We start from the raw sequence: 19,355 nt of genomic DNA, 5'->3' as shown, positions 1-19,355 counted from the left end.
GGAACTCCTCTATGCTGATGACCTTGATCTAATAGCCGAGTTACTGTCAGAACTAGAGACGAAGTTTAGGGTGTGGAAGCAAGGTCTAGAATCAAAGGGGTCAACCTTAGGGTGAACCTACCAAAAACCAAAGTCTTAGTAAGTAGGAAGGCTGTCAAACTACAATCCCCTTCAAGTGGATGTCTCTGCTCGATCTGTAGAAAATGTGTGGGTAGAAACTCCATATGATGTACCTGGTATAAGCTATAGACACATAAAAGGTGTAGCAATATCAAAGGAAGGTTAACTGGGAAAATAGTTTTTGTGTGTGGCTGATGCACACGGGCAATAAACACTAAAGATGTACAGAAAACAGATTCCATCACATGCCTGGGGAAGAAACTAGAAGTAGTTAATAGCTTCTGCTACCTGGGTGACCAAGTCTGTCATGGGGGTGGTTGCTCTGAGAGTGTACGGCTAGAATAAGAATAGCCTGGGCAAAGTTCAGAGAGCTCCTACCTCTGCTGGCAACTAAGGGCTTCTTGCTCAGAATAAATGGTAGACTGTATGATGTATGTTGCAAACTGCCATGCTACATGGCAGTGAAACATGGACCATGACTGCTGAGGACATGCGTAGGCTTGAAAGAAATGAAGCTAGTAAGATCCACTGGATGTGTTATGTCACTGTGCATACACAACAGAGTGCAAGCATCCTGAGAGAAAAGTTGAGCATAAGAAGCATCAAATGTGGTGTGCAAGAGAGATGACTGACTGTACTGATATGGTCATGTGTTACGTATGGATGAGGAAGTGCCATTCCCTAACTGTAGAAGGAACCTGTGGAAGAGTAAACCCAGGAAGACATGGTATGCGGTGGTGAAGCATGACCTTCGAACATTGGGCCTCACAGAAGCAATGACAGGAGACTGGGACCTTTGGAGATATGCTGTGATTGAGATGACCTGGAAACTAAAGTGAGATCGCAGCCATGCATGTCCGGCCCAGTTAAGAGTACCCCTGATGCGTTGTGCGATATGGTATGCTTGAGAAGACCTGTTGACTCAAGTAAAACCAATATCGTAGCTGTGGCCAGTGCCTTCTGACTGGCTCCTGTGCTGGTGACATGTAAAAAGCACCATCCGAATGTGGTCGATGCCAGGTCCGCCTGACAGGCTCCTGTGCCAGTGGTACATAAAAAGTACTATCCAAACATGATCGATACCAGGCCCGCCTGACTGGCTCTTGTGCCAGTGGCACATAGAAAGCACCCGCTACACTGTCAGAAGGGCATCCAGCTCTAAACGCTTTGCCAGATCAGCTTTGCCGCTGGCCAGCATGGAAAAATGGACATTAAACGATGATGATGGTGACTTTGAGTGTTTTTGTGGGTGTTGTCTGTGATTGGAGAAGCTAAGGTGTAAGAATGGGATATGGTGATGTTTGTAGATGACGACAGTGATGGTGGTGTTGATGATGGTGATTTGTTCTTCAAATTTCAGGTGTGATCCTTGCTTGTGGCTGTGATAATCAGAAAGTGAACCTCTATGTCTTGCAGCAAGGTCAGGTATGTATATATAACTACATTAGATAGATTAATGATTTAGGTTTATTTCTATCAAATCTGCTGCCTTTAGTGGCAGTTATGATGATGGTGGAAGTGATTGAGACAGTGCTATATTGTAAGAACTTCTTTCAAATGATTCCAATAATCCACTGAAACAATTGAATTCTGTACCGCAAATTAACAAAGCATGCTTTGCTAACCATTCAACCATAAAATATTTAGCAGAACCTGCTTGTCAACTTAGGTGACTGATATAAGTGTAACTGTTTAGAAAAGAGCCACCAATACAGTTTTTAAATCCTAATCTTGTCTGTATAAAAAGTCATTCTCTTTCCCCAGTAACGTATTCCAGTCTGTTTCCTCCAACACACATAAGTTGCAGTGTATCGCTTCCACAATAAATTTCATACAGTTTCTCTCAACAATAACTTCCTATTTTCCCCCACATGTTCTACTCTATTTTCCCTCCTTATTCCAGTTTGTATCTGCTGTGTCTCTGTCTGGCCATGATGACTGGGTGTCCGGTGTTGATTTCTGTGTTGAAGGTAAGCACTGGGAAATTGCCACATGTTATTATTTTAAACTGTCAAATGTTTTTTCCCAAAAGAAAAAAAATTCTTTATTTCCTACAGTCATCTATGTGAGTACTTGTCTTGCTAATGACAGAAACGTCCTGAGTTGCCTCAATATTTACCAAAAATCAGAGCCACAACTCAGTATATCCTTACATTCAAATTTTGGAGTTACTTTCCTTGTTTGTTTTTTTATAAGAATTATCAATCAAACTAAGGGTTTTTCCCTTCATTATTGATGCAGGCATGGCTGTGTAGTAAGAAGTTTGCTTCTCAACCACTTGGTTTCAGGTTCATTCCCACTACATGTCACCTTGGGCAGATGTCTTCTCTAAGTTCTGGGCCTACAAAAGCCTTGTGAGTAGATTTGTTAGATGGAAACTGAAAGAAGCCTGTTGTACGTATGTATATATGTGTGTATATTTTACTATTTCCTTGCTTTGACATCACATGATAGTTGTAAGCTAATGTCGCCATCATGCAAGTGGTATCCTTCATTTCCAATTTTCTGTAAAAGACGTCTGGTCATGAGGAAATATTACCTTACTTGGAAATAGATGAGGGTCGGCAGCTGGAACTGTAAGAAAATCTGCCTCAACAAATTCAGTTCAACCCCTATGTGCATGGAAAAGGGAACATCAAAACTATGATGATGCTGTAATTTTAACGGTTAAAAAAACTAGAGGTGACTTTACTTCATTAAATACTCAAGAAGACCTTCCCACCACAACAGAATTGAGATCTTAAAACCAAGGTGCTATATATTAGTGTGGGTGCTGGTACCATGTAAAAAGCACTCAGTACTCTGTAAAGTGGCTAGTGTTAGGAAGGCCATCCAGCTGTGGAAACCAAGCCAAACAGTTTATGGAACCTGGAGCTGTCCCTGGCCTTGCCGTTCCTGTCGAGCCGTCCGACTCATGCCAGCATGGAAAAACCAACATTAATTGTTGATGATGGTGATGGTAATGTTGATGAAATATATTAGTCTGTACTTGATTTATATTTGAAGCATTTGTACTCAGGCATAGCTATGTAGTGAACCCACTATAAAGGAAATTTGGTATTCAGAAGCTGTGTGGTGGCACATAAGTTGAACGATGTCTGTGAGAGCAACTTACTCAATTATTCACATCAGGCTTGAAGATCCTTCAAAACTCTAGTATGCTCTTCCTCAGCTGAGAAATAAAAAAATGATGTGTGTGTGTGTTTATATATATATATATATATATATAAAATAGTGTTGGGTATGTTCCTAGTGATATGCTGATAAAACACGTTCACTGTCTATGGCTACCTGGGAATTCCTCTGTACGTTGAGTATAAAACAAATGATAGAGACAGAAAATGCAACGCACAGGAAACTATATTGCTTACAGTGATCTTTTCAACACATCTTGCATCAATCCCCCATGGGTAGGAAATTAGACCACTTGGTGCAGAAGCATTTCGTCATGTGATGTAATTAGGGCTATCTCATGAAACACACTCACATGAACACACACACACACACAAATATGTATGTGTACAGGGTGTCCCAAAAGTCATGAACAAAATAAGTTCAATACGCTCTGGAATTGCCAAAGACATGCTTCATTTGTTAAAAAGTTGAATTCTTGTCCATGATGAACAAAATTAATAATATAATATAAATGAAATGTCAGATGGTTTGGTGCATGACTTTTGGCCCACTCTATGTATGTTTGCATACATACACACAAATGTGTGTGTGTGTATATATATATATACATATAAATATATATATGTATATGGTCAGCTTCACAGTCTCTTAAGAATTTAGTGTTCCTCCCACACTGACCTAAATCTTCTGTCACCACAGAAATAGATTGACCCTTTATTCTAGTGTCAATCTGTTTTGTCTTTTTACATCTCCTAAATTTTTTTCCCCTTCTTTTCTTCAACTAACTTGATTCTTTAACCTGTCCTTACTACCATTCTTATAACTAAGGAAATTTTTCTTACAACAGTTAGTTGTGAACTTAATTTTGGTCTGTGTGGCATCCTACTTCATGTTCCTGAAATTCATATCTACAGCTTTATCGGTATATTTACCTTCTCTAGGATATTACTAATTGATTTGAGAACTTTATATTATTAGAAAACCTATATGAAATTAGCTGAAGATTGCTTGACATATATCTGCTGTAATATTTACAGCTTTAATAAAATGTTATAGTATGAAACAATTGTACTAAATTACCGGATCTATTCTTGTTGCTTATTTTTGATTATAATCACCCCGCATATTTTTATGGGTAATACCATAAAAAAATTCTGGTGCATCTAAATTAAGTACCATATTCATTTGAATCTAAATTGTTTGCTGAACTTATATATATATATATATATATATATATATATATATATATATATATATTTGTTTTTTTTATAGCTGCCATGGTATCTGCCAGGATAAACTCACGCATGTACATGCACTCTCTCCCCACCTCTCTCTCTCTCACACACACACACACTCTGGATTTTCCTATAGTTTTAGTGTATGAACGTCTAACAACATTTTTTTTTCTTTTGTTTTAGCTCTGATGTCTTTATATCTTACGAGACTTTTCTTTACCCAATGATTTAAAAGGCAAATTCACATAAGAAAGGATTATTATACAAAGTGGCTGGCATATTAGTTTGAGACTTTGACTTTGCTCTCAGTTCTTTAAGATGAACAAGACAGCCCACTACTTATTTCTTCATGGCTTTATAGCAAATTAACCGCCATTTGTATAAATACAAACATTATAAGAAAAAAAAAATATATATATATATATAAGTCTAATAATTTAATAGTAATAAATGCATGTTGTGTTTGTTTATGTTTAGATAATGGTGATCTTCTGTTGGCAAGTTGTGGACAAGATTTCATTGTACGTATATGGAGGATTTCCCAGAAAACTACTCCCGAGGAGAACAGTAACATTATAATCAGGGATAAACCTGCTACTGGAAGTATTCAGATGAAGGAAACCCTGATCGATGTACAGAATAAAGGTATGTCATTATATATCACGTATCTGTCTGGTGGACATTGGCACAAACAGTTGAGAGCCAACCTAGATGATTAATCTGTTTTGTCAAAGTCTCTGGGTGTCAGCAAACAAACATATTTTGAGATTATTTTGGGTGTATGAGTCAGTCATCCAGGCTTCTTCTCCACATACACACAAGCATACATTATGCAAAATTAAAATCATCATTATGTCTATTGTGATTCCATAGCAAAATCCATAACTGGACTCAAATTACATTCATGTATTCATCGCAAATACATGCAGTATTTTTTTCTATCCTTGTTTTTATGTTTTCCAATCTGTTCCTTCAAACATTCGTATGTCAAAATTGACAGGAGTAACTGTTATGATGATGATGGTGGTGGTGGTGGTGGCGGCTGTTGTTGTTGTTGTTGTTAAGAAGGCGGTGAGCTGGTAGAATTGTCAGCATGCCAGGAAAAATGCCTAACAGCATTTCGTTCTCCCTTACATTCTTGGTTCAAGTTCTGCCAAGGCCAACTTTGCCTTTCATCCTTTTGGGATCGGTAAAATAAGTATCAGTTGAGCACTGCAGTCGGTGTAATTGACTTAGACACTCCCACAAAATTTCAGGCCTTTTGCCTATAGCAGAGAAGACTATTTTTATTATTTAGGTGGTAAGCTAATAGAATCATTGGCACAACAGACAAAATGCTTAGTGACTTTACATTCTGAGTTCAATGTCCACAAAGGTCAACTTTACCTTTCATCCTTTCAGAATTGATTAAATAATTTCCAGTTAAGCCAAAATTTCTGGCCTTGTGTCTATAGTAGAAAATATTATTTTTTTTTTTTTTTTTTTCAAAGATTAATAAAAAACAAACACATGAAGATACAAGAAAAAACGATGCTCTCCACTCCAGGCCATGGTGGGTTCTACCTGTAATGGAAAATTAATGGCATTTAATGACCTTCATTGAAATACAAAGTTTTTCATGCATCTTCATGTGTTTGTCTTTTATTAACCTTTGAGATCGGGGCAACCTTTCTGCCACAGCCTGTATTTGGTCACAGTGTTTTACATTCAAGGATCAGATACCATTGAGGTTAAGTTTGCCTTTCATCATTTCTGGATCAGTAAAATAAAAGTACCAGTCAAGTACTGAGCTGACTTAATCAGCTCTGTTCCCTCATTAAATTTCTGGCTTTGAGCCTATATAATAAATTATTATCATTGACTCCTTAGCATTTAAACCAGCCATATCCAGCCCAAATATTCTACTTGTTTTATGTTCAAACTGGCCAAATCTGGCTTCTCACTCCAATCCTAGGAAGTCATTCTAAAATCAAAGAATCACACCATCAAAATCTCAAATCTTGAAGGTAATGCATTATTAATACAAAACTACGTGAATAAATAAAACATATCGTTTGACAAAATAATCTGAATACTTAAAAGGTTAAGATGGTGAAAAGTCAGTTGTGTCTCTTCTTGTTTTGAGTTTAGATCCTGCTGAAGTTAACTCTGCCTTTCATTGTTCTAGGGGTTAATAAGTACCAGTCATGTACTGGAGTGGGTTAAACTTAATTGAATTTATTCTGTGTAAGATATAATTGTTATTTAAAAATAACTTAATATTACAGATACATCCCCAACTTCCTGGCATCCTTAGCTTCAGTCCCATGCCAGATTATACATTTTGCTGGATTAAAAGTTGTCACATTATAGTAACACATTATAATAATTCTGAGCAAATTGCTAGAAGACTGCTGCCATATTATTAGTTACTTTTGTTTATTCAATAGAAGCATGTTATAAATAAAAGTTGGAAATATCTTTCTATATAAAAGTAAGGTTGTGTGCTGTCTGTCTCCTACGATTTAGATTCCTAACTACTCCCACATTTTGCGGTGCAGTTTAACCAAAACCGGGTATCTTATAGTCGTGATTCATATCAAGCCCTTCTGGGTATTAGCGCGCGTCTACGATTTAAAAAAAATTTACCATCAATTTTTCCCATTTTTAATGCATTTTTGGCATATATAAGGGAAGTAACTCTCTAAAAATTTATTATTAAATCTCAAAACGTAAAAAGCTACAGTAACACCCCCTCCTTTGTGGTTAGCCATATTGAGATGGCTGTTATACTTTACATCTCTAAAAATGCTTATATAGTTATTTCCCTTACAAACCCGAGCAACGCCGGGCGATACTGCTAGTATATCATCATCATCATCATCATTTAGCGTCCGTTTTCCATGCTAGCATGGGTTGGACGGTTCAACTGGGGTCTGTGAAGCCAGAAGGCTGTATCAGGCCCAGTCTGGTCTGGCAGTGTTTCTATGGCTGGATGCCCTTCCTAACGCCAACCACTCCGCGAGTGTAGTGGGTGCTTTTTACGTGCCACCAGCACAGGAGCCAGACGGAACTGGCAAACGGCCACGAATGGATGGTGCTTTTACGTGCCACCGGCACGGGGGCCAGGCGAGGCTGGCAAAGGCCACGAACGGATGGTGCTTTTTACATGTCACCGGCACGGAGGCCAGTCGGGGCTGCGCTGGCAACGGCCACGATCGGATGGTTCACTTACTTGTCACCGGCACTGGTATCACAGCCGCAATTTCCATTGATGTTGATCGACTTCGATTTTGGTTCTGCTTTCTGATATCTGATTTGATTTGGTTTGATTTGATTTTGATTTTGATTTTGATTTTCACTTGCCTCAACGGGTCTTCACAAGTGGAGTTTTGTGTCCCAAGAAGGAAAGGTATGTATAAGTTGAATGGCTACATACCAGGTAGAGGCCACAGGTTATGGTCTCACTAGTCTTGCCGGGTCTTCTCACGCACAGCATACTTCCATAGGTCTCGGTCTCTAGTCATTTCCTTGGTGAGACCTAAAGTGCGAAGGTCGTGCTTTACCACCTCGTCCCAGGTTTTCCTGGGTCTACCTCTTCCACAGGTTCCCTCAACTGCTAGGGTATGGCACTTTTGCACATGACTATCTTCAGCCATTCTCGTCACATGACCATACCAGCACAAACATCTCTCTTGCACACCACAACTGATGCTTCTTAGGTCCAACTTTTCTCTCAAGGTACTTACACTTTGTCGATTATGAACACTGACATTACACATCCATCGGAGCATACTGGCTTCATTTCTTGCAAGCTTACGCATATTCTCAGCAGTCACGGCCCAAGTTTCACTACCATGTAGCATGGCTGTACGTACACATGCATCATACAGTCTGCCTTTTACTGTGAGCGAGAGCCTTTTGTCACCAGCAGGGGTAAGAGCTCTCTAAACTTTGCCCAGGCTATTCTTACTCTAGCAGTTACACTTTCAGCACACCTACTCCCGCTACTGACTTGGTCACCTAGGTAACGGAAGCTATCAACTACTTCTAGTTTGTCTCCCTGGAACGTGGTGGAAGTTGGTCTCTGCACATTTCCAGTGTTTATTGCTCCTGAGCATCTGCCACAGACAAAAACTATTTTCCTAGTTAGCCTTCCTTTGACATTGCTGCACCCCTTATGTGTCCATAGCTTACACTTGGTGCACCTTATAGAGTTTCTACCTACACCTTTTTTACAGATCGAGCAGGGCCATCTACCTGAAGTCGTTTGTGATTGGTCTACCTTCCTACTTATTAGGACTTTGGTTTTGGCTAGGTTGATTCTAAGGCCCTTCGATTCTAATCCTTGCTTCCACACCTGAAACTTCTCCTCCAGTTCTGATAGTGACTCAGCAATTAGAGCAAGGTCATCAGCATAGAGGAGCTCCCAGGAGCATCCTGTCTTAAATTCCTCCGTTATTGCCTGGAGGACTATGATAAATAGGAGGGGACTGAGGACTGAACCTTGGTGGACCCCAACCTCTACCCGGAATTCTTCACTGTACTCGTTGCCAACCCTCACCTTACTAGCAGCGTCTCTATACATGGCTCACACAGCTCTCACTAACCATTCATCTATCCCTAGTTTCCTCATTGACCACCAGATAAGGGATCGGGGGACCCTGTCGAAAGCTTTCTCCATGTCAACAAAAGCCAAGTGCAGGTGCTTATCTTTGGCTAGGTATTTCTCCTGCAGCTGTCTTACCAGGAATATAGCATCAGTAGTACTTTTCCCTGGCACGAAACCAAACTGCATCTGATCTAAGCTAACTCTCTCTCTAATTAGTTGGGCTATAACCCTCTCCATAACCTTCATTACCTGATCCAGCAGCTTGATACCCCTGTAGTTATTTGTATCTAGGGCGTCACCTTTACCTTTGTAGCAGTTGACTATTATGCTGCTACACCAGTCATTGGGTATGACTCCTTTGCGTATCACCTGGTTAACTATACGGGTGACTAGGCTATAGCCGACACTACCAGATATTTTGAGCATCTCTACAGTAATTCCTGATGGGCCTGGGGCTTTCCCTGTTTTCATGCTTGTAATTGCCTTAACTACTAAGGAACTGTCAACTCGGATTGCTGGTCCCTCTGTTGGGTTGACATTCGGCAGACTCTCTTAATCTCATTCATTTTCCTCATTCAGCAACCTTTCATAGTGGCGTCTCCAAACCTCTCTCTTTGTATCCTCATTTAGCACAAGTGAACCATCATCCTTGCGAACACATTTCTCTCCTATCCTCATTTAGCGCAAGTGAACCGTCATCCTTGCGAACACATTTCTCTCCTACCATGTTACGATTCTCTCTCACACACTGTCTTGCAACACGAAATACCTCAAGTCTTTCATCCTCACGGCGCAGAACATTGGCAAATTTTTTCTTATCTGCTTCCCCTCTGGCTAAATACACCTGCCTCCTAGCTTCCCTTCTGGCAGTCTGATACACTTCCCTGCTACCGCCGTTCTTCCAGTCCTTCCAAGCCTGTTTCTTTTGTCTAATAACCCTGTCAACAATATTGTTCCACCACCACGTTATTTTGGGTCTTGAGGGGACTTTGCACCAGCCACAGATCTGGTCAGTGGCTTTCAGCAGGTTGTCCCTCAGAAGCGTCCATTTGTTTTCTACCCCATGTGTAGCTATACCTCCTTCTATTTCGTCAAAGGCTTCAAGTAACATATCTCTAAATCTCTGTCCATTTGCAGGGTCTTTAAGCTTCCAGACCCTTCTTCTCCATGTTGGTCATCTTCTAGTCGTCCTCTTAGTCCTGATCCTAAAGTCACTAACTACCAGTCTATGTTGTGGGGTGCATTCTTTGCCTGGGAAGGTTTTGGCATTTATAAGCAGCCATCTTTCCATTTTTCTGGCAAGGAGGTAGTCGATTTGGCTTGTATGCCGGCCCGATCGGTAGGTGACCAGGTGGCTTCTCGGTTTCCTGAAGTTAGTGTTGCAAACCATAAGACTATTCGCATTGCAGAACTCCAGCAGCCTGATTCCCTCCTCGTTGCAGGAACCATAACCGTAGCCTCCATGTACGCCTTGGAAGCCCCCAGCATGTCGTCCAACATGCCCATTGAAGTCACAGGCCACAAAGAGAAGGTCCCTGTCATTCGTCAATGAGGTGGTCTGCAGTAGGGTGTCATAGAAACTGTCTTTCTGTCCATCGGGTAGCCCTGGCTGAGGGGCATAGGCCGATATAATGGTTGCTAATCTATGATGAAGCACTATTCTAATCTTAAGTATTCTGTCACTTACTCTGATTACCTGAAGTACCTTATCTACCAGTTTTTCAGCGAGAAGTATACCCACGCCTCCAACCCCGTCAGTGTTTCCTGCCCAGAAAATCTTGTACCTATATCCTTTGCCTGTGAGGAACCTAGCAGAACCGCCTCTCCACCTTACTTCTTGAATGCAACAGATATCAACTCGTCTCCGTTCAAGCATCTCAACAATCTCACCAGACCTACTTTTCAGTGTGCCTACGTTGAGAGTGCCAACACTGAGGGTGTGGAAGGTATGGGCCCTAGAGGCCCAGGGACGGGGAGCAGTGGTGTCATGTACCTGAAAAGAAAGCTCGCATTTGGCAGAATTCATAAGCAAAGAAATGATCTTAAGTTCAACCTGCTACACTACACTATCATGTTTTGCGCCGTATGGTCACTACCTTATATAGTAGGGGTGGTATTGGCTTAAGGCCTTTAGGTGTTCATGGAAGAAAAGCAAATAAAGACAAGATGAGATGAGATAAGGACTTCCGGTACAGGTGGAGGGGGCGGGGGGGGGGGGGCGCCACCGCACATTGGGAATGATAGGGTAGGAATTTAAGCTATAGAAAGACCGGTAGATGAGGCAGAAAGACAACGATAATAAGAAAGGGGAAAAGAATAGGTTTTATGGTGATAATACTCGCAAAAAAACAATGAATGGAGGAGCAAGTCGAAAACTTAAAAATATCTTAGCTGCTATTTTTCATCCTGAGGTTCGTGTTTTGTGTGTTACAGCCAGGGAAGAAAGAATAGGAAGAAGGGTCAAGCCATGCATTGGGTTTTATAGGGGAGGGGGTGAGTAGGAAGCAGGGCATATTGGCTAGGCCTGTGGAATCAAGAGAAAGTGAGATATATACAGAGAGAGAGAGAGAGACATAGTGATAACAGAGGGAGAAAACGACACTGCACATTGGGAACGATGGGGTAGGAATTTAAGCTATAGAAAGACCGGTAGATGAGGCAGAAAGACAAGATTTGAGATGAAATGCTTTGTGGTCGTGTGAATAAGTTTCTATGAGTGAAAGTTCTATGTTGTGGAGAAATGCTTGACCTAGCATTTGAGACGAAAGACAACGATAATAAGAAAGGGGAAAAGAATAGGTTTTATGGTGATAATACTCGCAAAAAAACAATGAATGGAGGAGCAAGTCAAAAACTTTAAAATATCTTAGCTGCTATTTTTCATCCTGAGGTTTGTGTTTCGTGTGTTGCAGCCAGGGAAGAAAGAATAGGAAGAAGGGTCAAGCCATGCATTGGGTTTTATAGGGGAGGGGGTGAGTAGGAAGCAGAGCATATTGGCTAGGCCTGTGGAATCGGGGGAAAGTGAGATATATACAGAGAGAGAGAGAGAGAGAGACATAGTGATAACAGAGGATAATATGAAAGTGTAATTATTGAAAACAAAATCCAATGTTATGCACAAACCTAACCACTCTTCCCCCACTGGACCTCCTTCTGAAATGTTATTGTGAAGGACATCATTATCATCCTTTAATGCTCCTTTTCCATGCTGGCATGGTTTAGATGGTGTGACTGGAACTGATAAGGCTGGGTGCCGCATTGTCTGTTCTGGCATAGTTTCTACAGCTGGATGTCCTTCATAATGCCAACCACTTTACAGAGTGTACTGGGTGCTTTTTATGTAGCACCAGCACCAGTGCTTTTCACATGGCACTACTTTTCCTCTTTTATGCAGGATCACTGTAATCTCTGCAGCCAAGTTCGTTTTCTTTTAACTGAGAAAAAGTTCTTAGTGGGTAAACACATGTTGTTAGATTTATTTTAAACATTTTCACTTTCATATTATCACAGTTAGGTGTAGGAAGAGTGTTTCTACCTTCATCAAGTATTACTACTCAATAAACAAATGAAGGCTTGGTACTGTAAAAATTGAAATTTCCTGCAACCATTATGGTTGTTCTCTTCATGTAAATTATGTCTGGATTAAAAGAGCTGTTGAAAAATTGGTAAGGTACCTGCATTATTTACTCTGTTGTTTCACTGAAGGCTGGGTCTTTGTAGTTGCTTGTACTACATTCTTCACGATTCCTGTCTTTACTATGTCTTACTATTTCAAGTCAGATTTTCATACACTGATTATGAAGTCAACAAAATTTTATTATTCTTTATTCAATATGAAGCAACTGTGACTGGAGTCAACTGTTTCATTGAAAAAAAAAAACTTTTCCTTTTTGTAATTTAATTGTATGTTGTTTTGATGAATATGTCTACTTCTCTTCTTTCTGGTTCATAGGCTCTAGTCTCTGCTTTGCAATTACATTGGAATCAGTTTTGCTGGGTCATGATGGATGGATTTACAGTGTTAGATGGCATCCCCCCATTGAAAAAGGTATATGTACTCTCTCTCTCTCTCTCTCTCTCTCTCTCTCTCTCACTCACACACACACACACACACACTGTGTAGACAGCATGACCAGATAGATAGGGTGTTTATTTGACTACTTATGAACTAGGGTTTATGACTGCTGTAGCTCAGAAAGAGACACATATCAGTGATGGTACAGTCTGACAGGAAAATTCCAGTCCAAGAAACTAGAAACAGATGAAACCCAAGGGCAATCTGGTTCCCCATGAGATTCTCCTAGTGGACACACTCAAAGGTATTTGCTAATTCAAAGAAGATATTGTTTGCACTTAATTTCTCACAATCTCCAGTAAAGCTGTATCTACAGAAGCCCTCCTGGTGGTCACTAAGGTGATGAAGGTCATTGTTAAAACAGTATTTTTGTTGCTCAGGCCCTAAAATAATCACTACCTAATCTTTTCTCCCTGGAATATAATATCACTGGAATACCCTTCTTACCCAGACTTTACTTACAGAGATTCACACTGAACAGCAGTCATTTTAATTTCACTTGAGTGGGAGAAGTAACTATAAACATGATGGATTCTGCTCCAACCACTCCTACATCTCCTGACTAAACTTTAAAAGAAAATACGATGGTTTCTAATCTGCTGTAGGTGTGATATATTTCTGGGTCATCCACTATACTTTGCCTTGACACAGTACATACTTCACTGTGATAAGGTAGGAACAGGTACTGCCTGAGTACATAGGGAATGTTAACTACATCAAAGTAGCATCCTTTCCTGCATTAGATTATTTTGAGATATTTACATTGTTTTGTTGGTTTTTATGGACACATATATCATCATCATCATCGTTTAACTGCTGTTTTCCTTGCTGGCATGGCTTGGACGGTTCGACTAGGGTCTGGAAAGCCAGGAGGCTGCACCAGGCCCCAATCGGATCTGGCAGTGTTTCTACAGCTGGATGCCCTTCCTAACGCCAACCACTAGCATGGAAAACAGACGCTAAACAATGATGATGATGATGAAATGATGATGCATCAATTTATGACAGTTTGAATATTTCGTTTATATTTCAAAAAACAGTCTTGAAGTCAGTGTTGGTCTAGAAGAACAGTTGGTACTGGAGGAAACTTTGGGGTGTGGAGACAGTTCTTTGGTAAAAAAAAAAACATGGAAATGTAGATAATTTGGAGAAATTGGCTCTGTCCAAGAAAAGAAAACAGTTTGGGGATCAGACAGGTCACGAAAACAGGGTCAGATGTTATTAGAAATGGGGATAGTTCTATGGAAGGGACACAATTCTATGAAATGAGCATAGTTGTTTTGTTTTTTAGAAAAAAAAAAAACATTATTACTGTAGCATTGTAATATTTTATTGTAATTTTCCAGAAAATGGTTGGCATCAACCTCTGCGACTTCTTACTGCTTCTATGGATAAAACCATGATACTTTGGTCTGTTGATAAAGATTCTGGAGTTTGGGTTGAAGAGGTAAAAATCTAGCAACAATCTTTGAGCTTTTCCTTATTTGTCTTCAATACATGTGTGTGTATTTGCGAACATTCATGTTTATGTATGTGTGTGTGGCTATTTTTGTATGTGCGTTTGCATGACAGAAAGAGCACATGAAATATTTGCCTGCAGTATAGATATCATGAACAATCAAATGTTATTGTAAACCAAGCCTCTTGCATCACAAGCCTTGAAACATGTACACTTATAAAGTTGTTCATACTCACATTCATATACACATGTTATATTATTAGTTATAGATTTCTATGACACTAAACTGTGTGAGTGATGAGGGAGTGCCTGTCTGATGTGCTGGTTTGTTGATAGTTTTTCTACTGATGTGCATATTGTTCAACAAAATACACTTGGCCAAGGGGCTGTATCATGAGATAGAACCCAGAGCCACATGGTTGCAAGGCAAATATGTTAACCACACAGCCATGCCCACATACACACACATTTTCTTCTACTGAATTGTCTTTTACCACTTCAAACTACCTGTGACCTCTGTAAATACCATAATATATATATATATATATATAATCTCTTACTTATTTCAGTCATTAGATTGTAGCCATGCTGCAGCACTGCCTTGAATTTGTAGTCAAAGGAATTGACCCCAGTACTTATTTTTTAAAGCTACCAAGCTTATTTTATTGGTTGCTTTTGCCAAACCGCTAAGTTACAGGGACACAAACAAAGACACATGTGCATGCACACGCACGCACATACGACAGGCTTCTTTCAGTTTCCATCTACCAAATCCACTCACAAGGCTTATGTGTGTGTGTGTGTATGTATATCACACCGCTTATTGTCACGTGTCCCTTGACCTCTCCCTCTAACTAACCCTATCTCTCTCTCTCTCTCTATATCCCCCCTCCCCATAACCATCATCGCCATGGTTCTCTATGCCCCCCCCCCCTTCCCAAAACCATCATCGCCATATATAAAAGAGCGATCGCATTTATCGTTAACCCCACTCGCTTCAAAATATCTAAAGAAGAATACGCACAGATCATGAATGGCTAAAAGTTAAGTGAATCGTCCAACCTCGCTACGACTACCTTCTTTCTTGCACTTATTCTTATTCTTTCTCTATTCTTCAATTTCCATCTCATTGTATTGTCCCTCATTCTTTCAGTATTCCCTCATTACCCTGTCTAGCTCAAACATTTTTTTTCGTTTAGACTTGTCTACAGGTTCATAGCCACTCTGATTTTTCAATTTTTCGTTTAGTATTGTCTCCCGATTCATACAAACCCATTTGCTAGCTCATACGATTAACAGAACCTCTTTACTCAGCTACGGTGTTATATTAGCTATCAATAATGATATTCCCTCTGATTTTTCTGATTTTCAAACCTATTTATCTAATGTTTATTTATCGACAATGCCGTCCCCAGTCAAATTCCCTCACACCGCTTATTGTCACGTGTCCCTTGACCTCTCTCTCTAACTAACCCTAGCTCTCTCTCTCTCTCTATGTCCCCCCTCCCCATAACCATCATCGCCATGGTTCTCTATGCCCCCCCCCCTTCCCAAAACCATCATCGCCATATATAAAAGAGCGATCGCATTTATCGTTAACCCCACTCGCTTCAAAATATTTAAAGAAGAATACGCACAGATCATGAATGGCTAAAAGTTAAGTGAATCGTCCAACCTCGTTACGACTACCTTCTTTCTTGCACTTATTCTTATTCTTTCTCTATTCTTCAATTTCCATCTCATTGTATTGTCCCTCATTCTTTCAGTATTCCCTCATTACCCTGTCTAGCTCAAACATTTTTTTTCGTTTAGACTTGTCTACAGGTTCATAGCCACTCTGATTTTTCAATTTTTCGTTTAGTATTGTCTCCCGATTCATACAAACGCATTTGCTAGCTCATACGATTAACAGAACCTCTTTACTCAGCTACGGTGTTATATTAGCTATCAATAATGATATTCCCTCTGATTTTTCTGATTTTCAAACCTATTTATCTAATGTTTATTTATCGACAATGCCGTCTCCAGTCAAATTCCCTCACACCGCTTATTGTCACGTGACCCTTGACCTCTCTCTCTAACTAACCCTATCTCTCTCTCTCTCTCTCTATGTCCCCCCTTCCCATAACCATCATCGCCATGGTTCTCTATGCCCACCCCCCTTCCCAAAACCATCATCGCCATATATAAAAGAGCGATCGCATTTATCGTTAACCCCACTCGCTTCAAAATATCTAAAGAAGAATACGCACAGATCATGAATGGCTAAAAGTTAAGTGAATCGTCCAACCTCGCTACGACTACCTTCTTTCTTGCACTTATTCTTATTCTTTCTCTATTCTTCAATTTCCATCTCATTGTATTGTCCCTCATTCTTTCAGTATTCCCTCATTACCCTGTCTAGCTCAAACATTTTTTTTTCGTTTAGACTTGTCTACAGGTTCATAGCCACTCTGATTTTTCAATTTTTCGTTTAGTATTGTCTCCCGATTCATACAAACCCATTTGCTAGCTCATACGATTGACAGAACCTCTTTACTCAGCTATGGTGTTATATTAGCTATCAATAATGATATTCCTTCTGATTTTTCTGATTTTCAAACCTATTTATCTAATGTTTATTTATCGACAATGCCGTCCCCAGTCAAATTCCCTTACACCGCTTATTGTCACATGTCCCTTGACCTCTCTCTCTAACTAACCCTATCTCTCTCTCTCTCTATGTCCCCCCTTCCCATAACCATCATCGCCATGGTTCTCTATGCCCCCCCCTTCCCAAAACCATCATCGCCATATATAAAAGAGCGATCGCATTTATCGTTAACCCCACTCGCTTCAAAATATTTAAAGAAGAATACGCACAGATCATGAATGGCTAAAAGTTAAGTGAATCGTCCAACCTCGCTACGACTACCTTCTTTCTTGCACTTATTCTTATTCTTTCTCTATTCTTCAATTTCCATCTCATTGTATTGTCCCTCATTCTTTCAGTATTCCCTCATTACCCTGTCTAGCTCAAACATTTTTTTCGTTTAGACTTGTCTACAGGTTCATAGCCACTCTGATTTTTCAATTTTTCGTTTAGTATTGTCTCCCGATTCATACAAACGCATTTGCTAGCTCATACGATTAACAGAACCTCTTTACTCAGCTACGGTGCACCCGCCCTCCCACTCCCACCACGCATGCCGGAAGTTCCTATTCTCTGCCATTCCGGGGTTGCTTCCCATGAAGACTGCAAATGCTCTCACCATCCCTACCCCTAGTCTCGACCTATGTAAGGTAATGTCCATACAGTGCAAAATATGAAAGGCTAGCGTTATGCAGGTTGTACTGAAGGCTACTTTACTACTTCATTTCTTGCACATGAATTCTGCCAAATGCGAGCTTTCTTTTCAGGTACACGAAGCTACTGTCCACCGTCCCAGGGTCTCTAGAGCCCATGCCTCCCACACCCTCAGGGTTGGCACCCTCAACGTTGGCACTCTGAAAGGTAGGTCTGGTGAGATAGTCGAGATGCTTGAACGGAGATGTGTGGATATATGTTGCATGCAAGAAATAAGGTGGAGAGGAGGATCAGCTAGGTTCCTCACAGGCAAGGAACGCAGGTACAAGATTTTCTGGGCAGGGAACACTGACGGGGTTGGTGGCGTGGGTATACTTATCGCTGAGAAATGGGTAGATAAAGTAATTGAGGTAATCAGAGTATGTGACAGAATACTTAAGATTAGATTAGTGCTTCATCATAGTTTAGCAACCATTATATCAGCCTATGCTCCTCAGTCGGGGCTACCCGATGGACAGAAAGACCGATTCTATGACACTCTACTGCAGACTACCTCGTTGACGAACGACAGAGACCTTATCTTTGTGGCTGGTGACTTCAATGGTCACGTTGGACGACATGCTGGGGGCTTCCATGGCGTACATGGAGGCTATGGCTATGGCTCCCGCAACGAGGAGGGAACCAGGCTGCTGGACTTCTGCGATGCAAATAATCTTATGATTTGCAACACTAACTTCAGGAAACCTACCAGCCACCTAGTCACTTACCAATCGGGCCAACATACCAGCCAAATTGACTACATCCTTACAAGACAAAGGGAGAGATGGCTGCTTATAAATGCCAAAACCTTCCCAGGTGAAGAATGTACCCCACAACATAGACTGGTAGTTAGTGACTTTAGGATCAGGACTAGGAGGACAACCAGAAGACGACAAATATGGAGAAGAAGGATCTGGAAGCTTAAAGATCCTGCAAATGGACAGAGATTTAGGGACATATTACTTGAAGCCTCTGACGAAGTAGAAGGGGATAGAGCATCACAGGGGGTAGAAGACAGCTGGACGTTTCTAAGGGACAACCTGCTGAGAGCCACTGACCAGATCTGTGGCTGGTGCAAAGTCCCCTCTCGACCTAGAATAACGTGGTGGTGGAACAATATTGTAGACAGGGCTATTAGAGAAAAGAGACAGGCTTGGAAGGTCTGGAAAAATGGGGGTAGCAGGGAATTGTATCAGACTGCCAAAAGAGAAGCTAGGAGACAGGTTTATTTAGCCAGAGGGGAAGCAGATAAGAAAAAATTTGCCAATGTTCTGCGCCGTGAGGACCAAAGACTGGAGGTGTTTCGTGTTGCAAGACAGTGTGTGAGAGAGAATCGTGATGTGGTAGGAGAGAAGTGTGTTCGCATGGAAGATGGTTCACTTGCGCTAAATGAGGATGCAAAGAGAGAGGTTTGG

General features: G+C 40.7%; 1 protein-coding gene across 2 annotated transcripts in view; it reads left to right on the top strand.

Moving 5' to 3' along the window:
- Positions 1–19,355, top strand: part of LOC115210404 (elongator complex protein 2) — a 60,001-nt gene that overhangs the window by 15,194 nt on the left and 25,452 nt on the right. For both annotated transcript variants that reach the window (XM_029779000.2, XM_036502197.1), the window contains 5 exons: positions 1,481–1,545; positions 2,024–2,090; positions 4,968–5,135; positions 13,034–13,129; positions 14,503–14,603. In XM_029779000.2, coding sequence (XP_029634860.1) covers positions 1,481–1,545; positions 2,024–2,090; positions 4,968–5,135; positions 13,034–13,129; positions 14,503–14,603 — 497 coding nt within the window. The remainder of the gene's footprint in view (positions 1–1,480; positions 1,546–2,023; positions 2,091–4,967; positions 5,136–13,033; positions 13,130–14,502; positions 14,604–19,355) is intronic.

This window comes from Octopus sinensis, linkage group LG4, assembly GCF_006345805.1.
Source record: "Octopus sinensis linkage group LG4, ASM634580v1, whole genome shotgun sequence".
Lineage (NCBI taxonomy): Eukaryota > Metazoa > Mollusca > Cephalopoda > Octopoda > Octopodidae > Octopus > Octopus sinensis.
The sequence above is the reverse complement of the archived record's forward strand: the minus strand, read 5'-3'. Positions and strand labels throughout refer to the sequence as shown.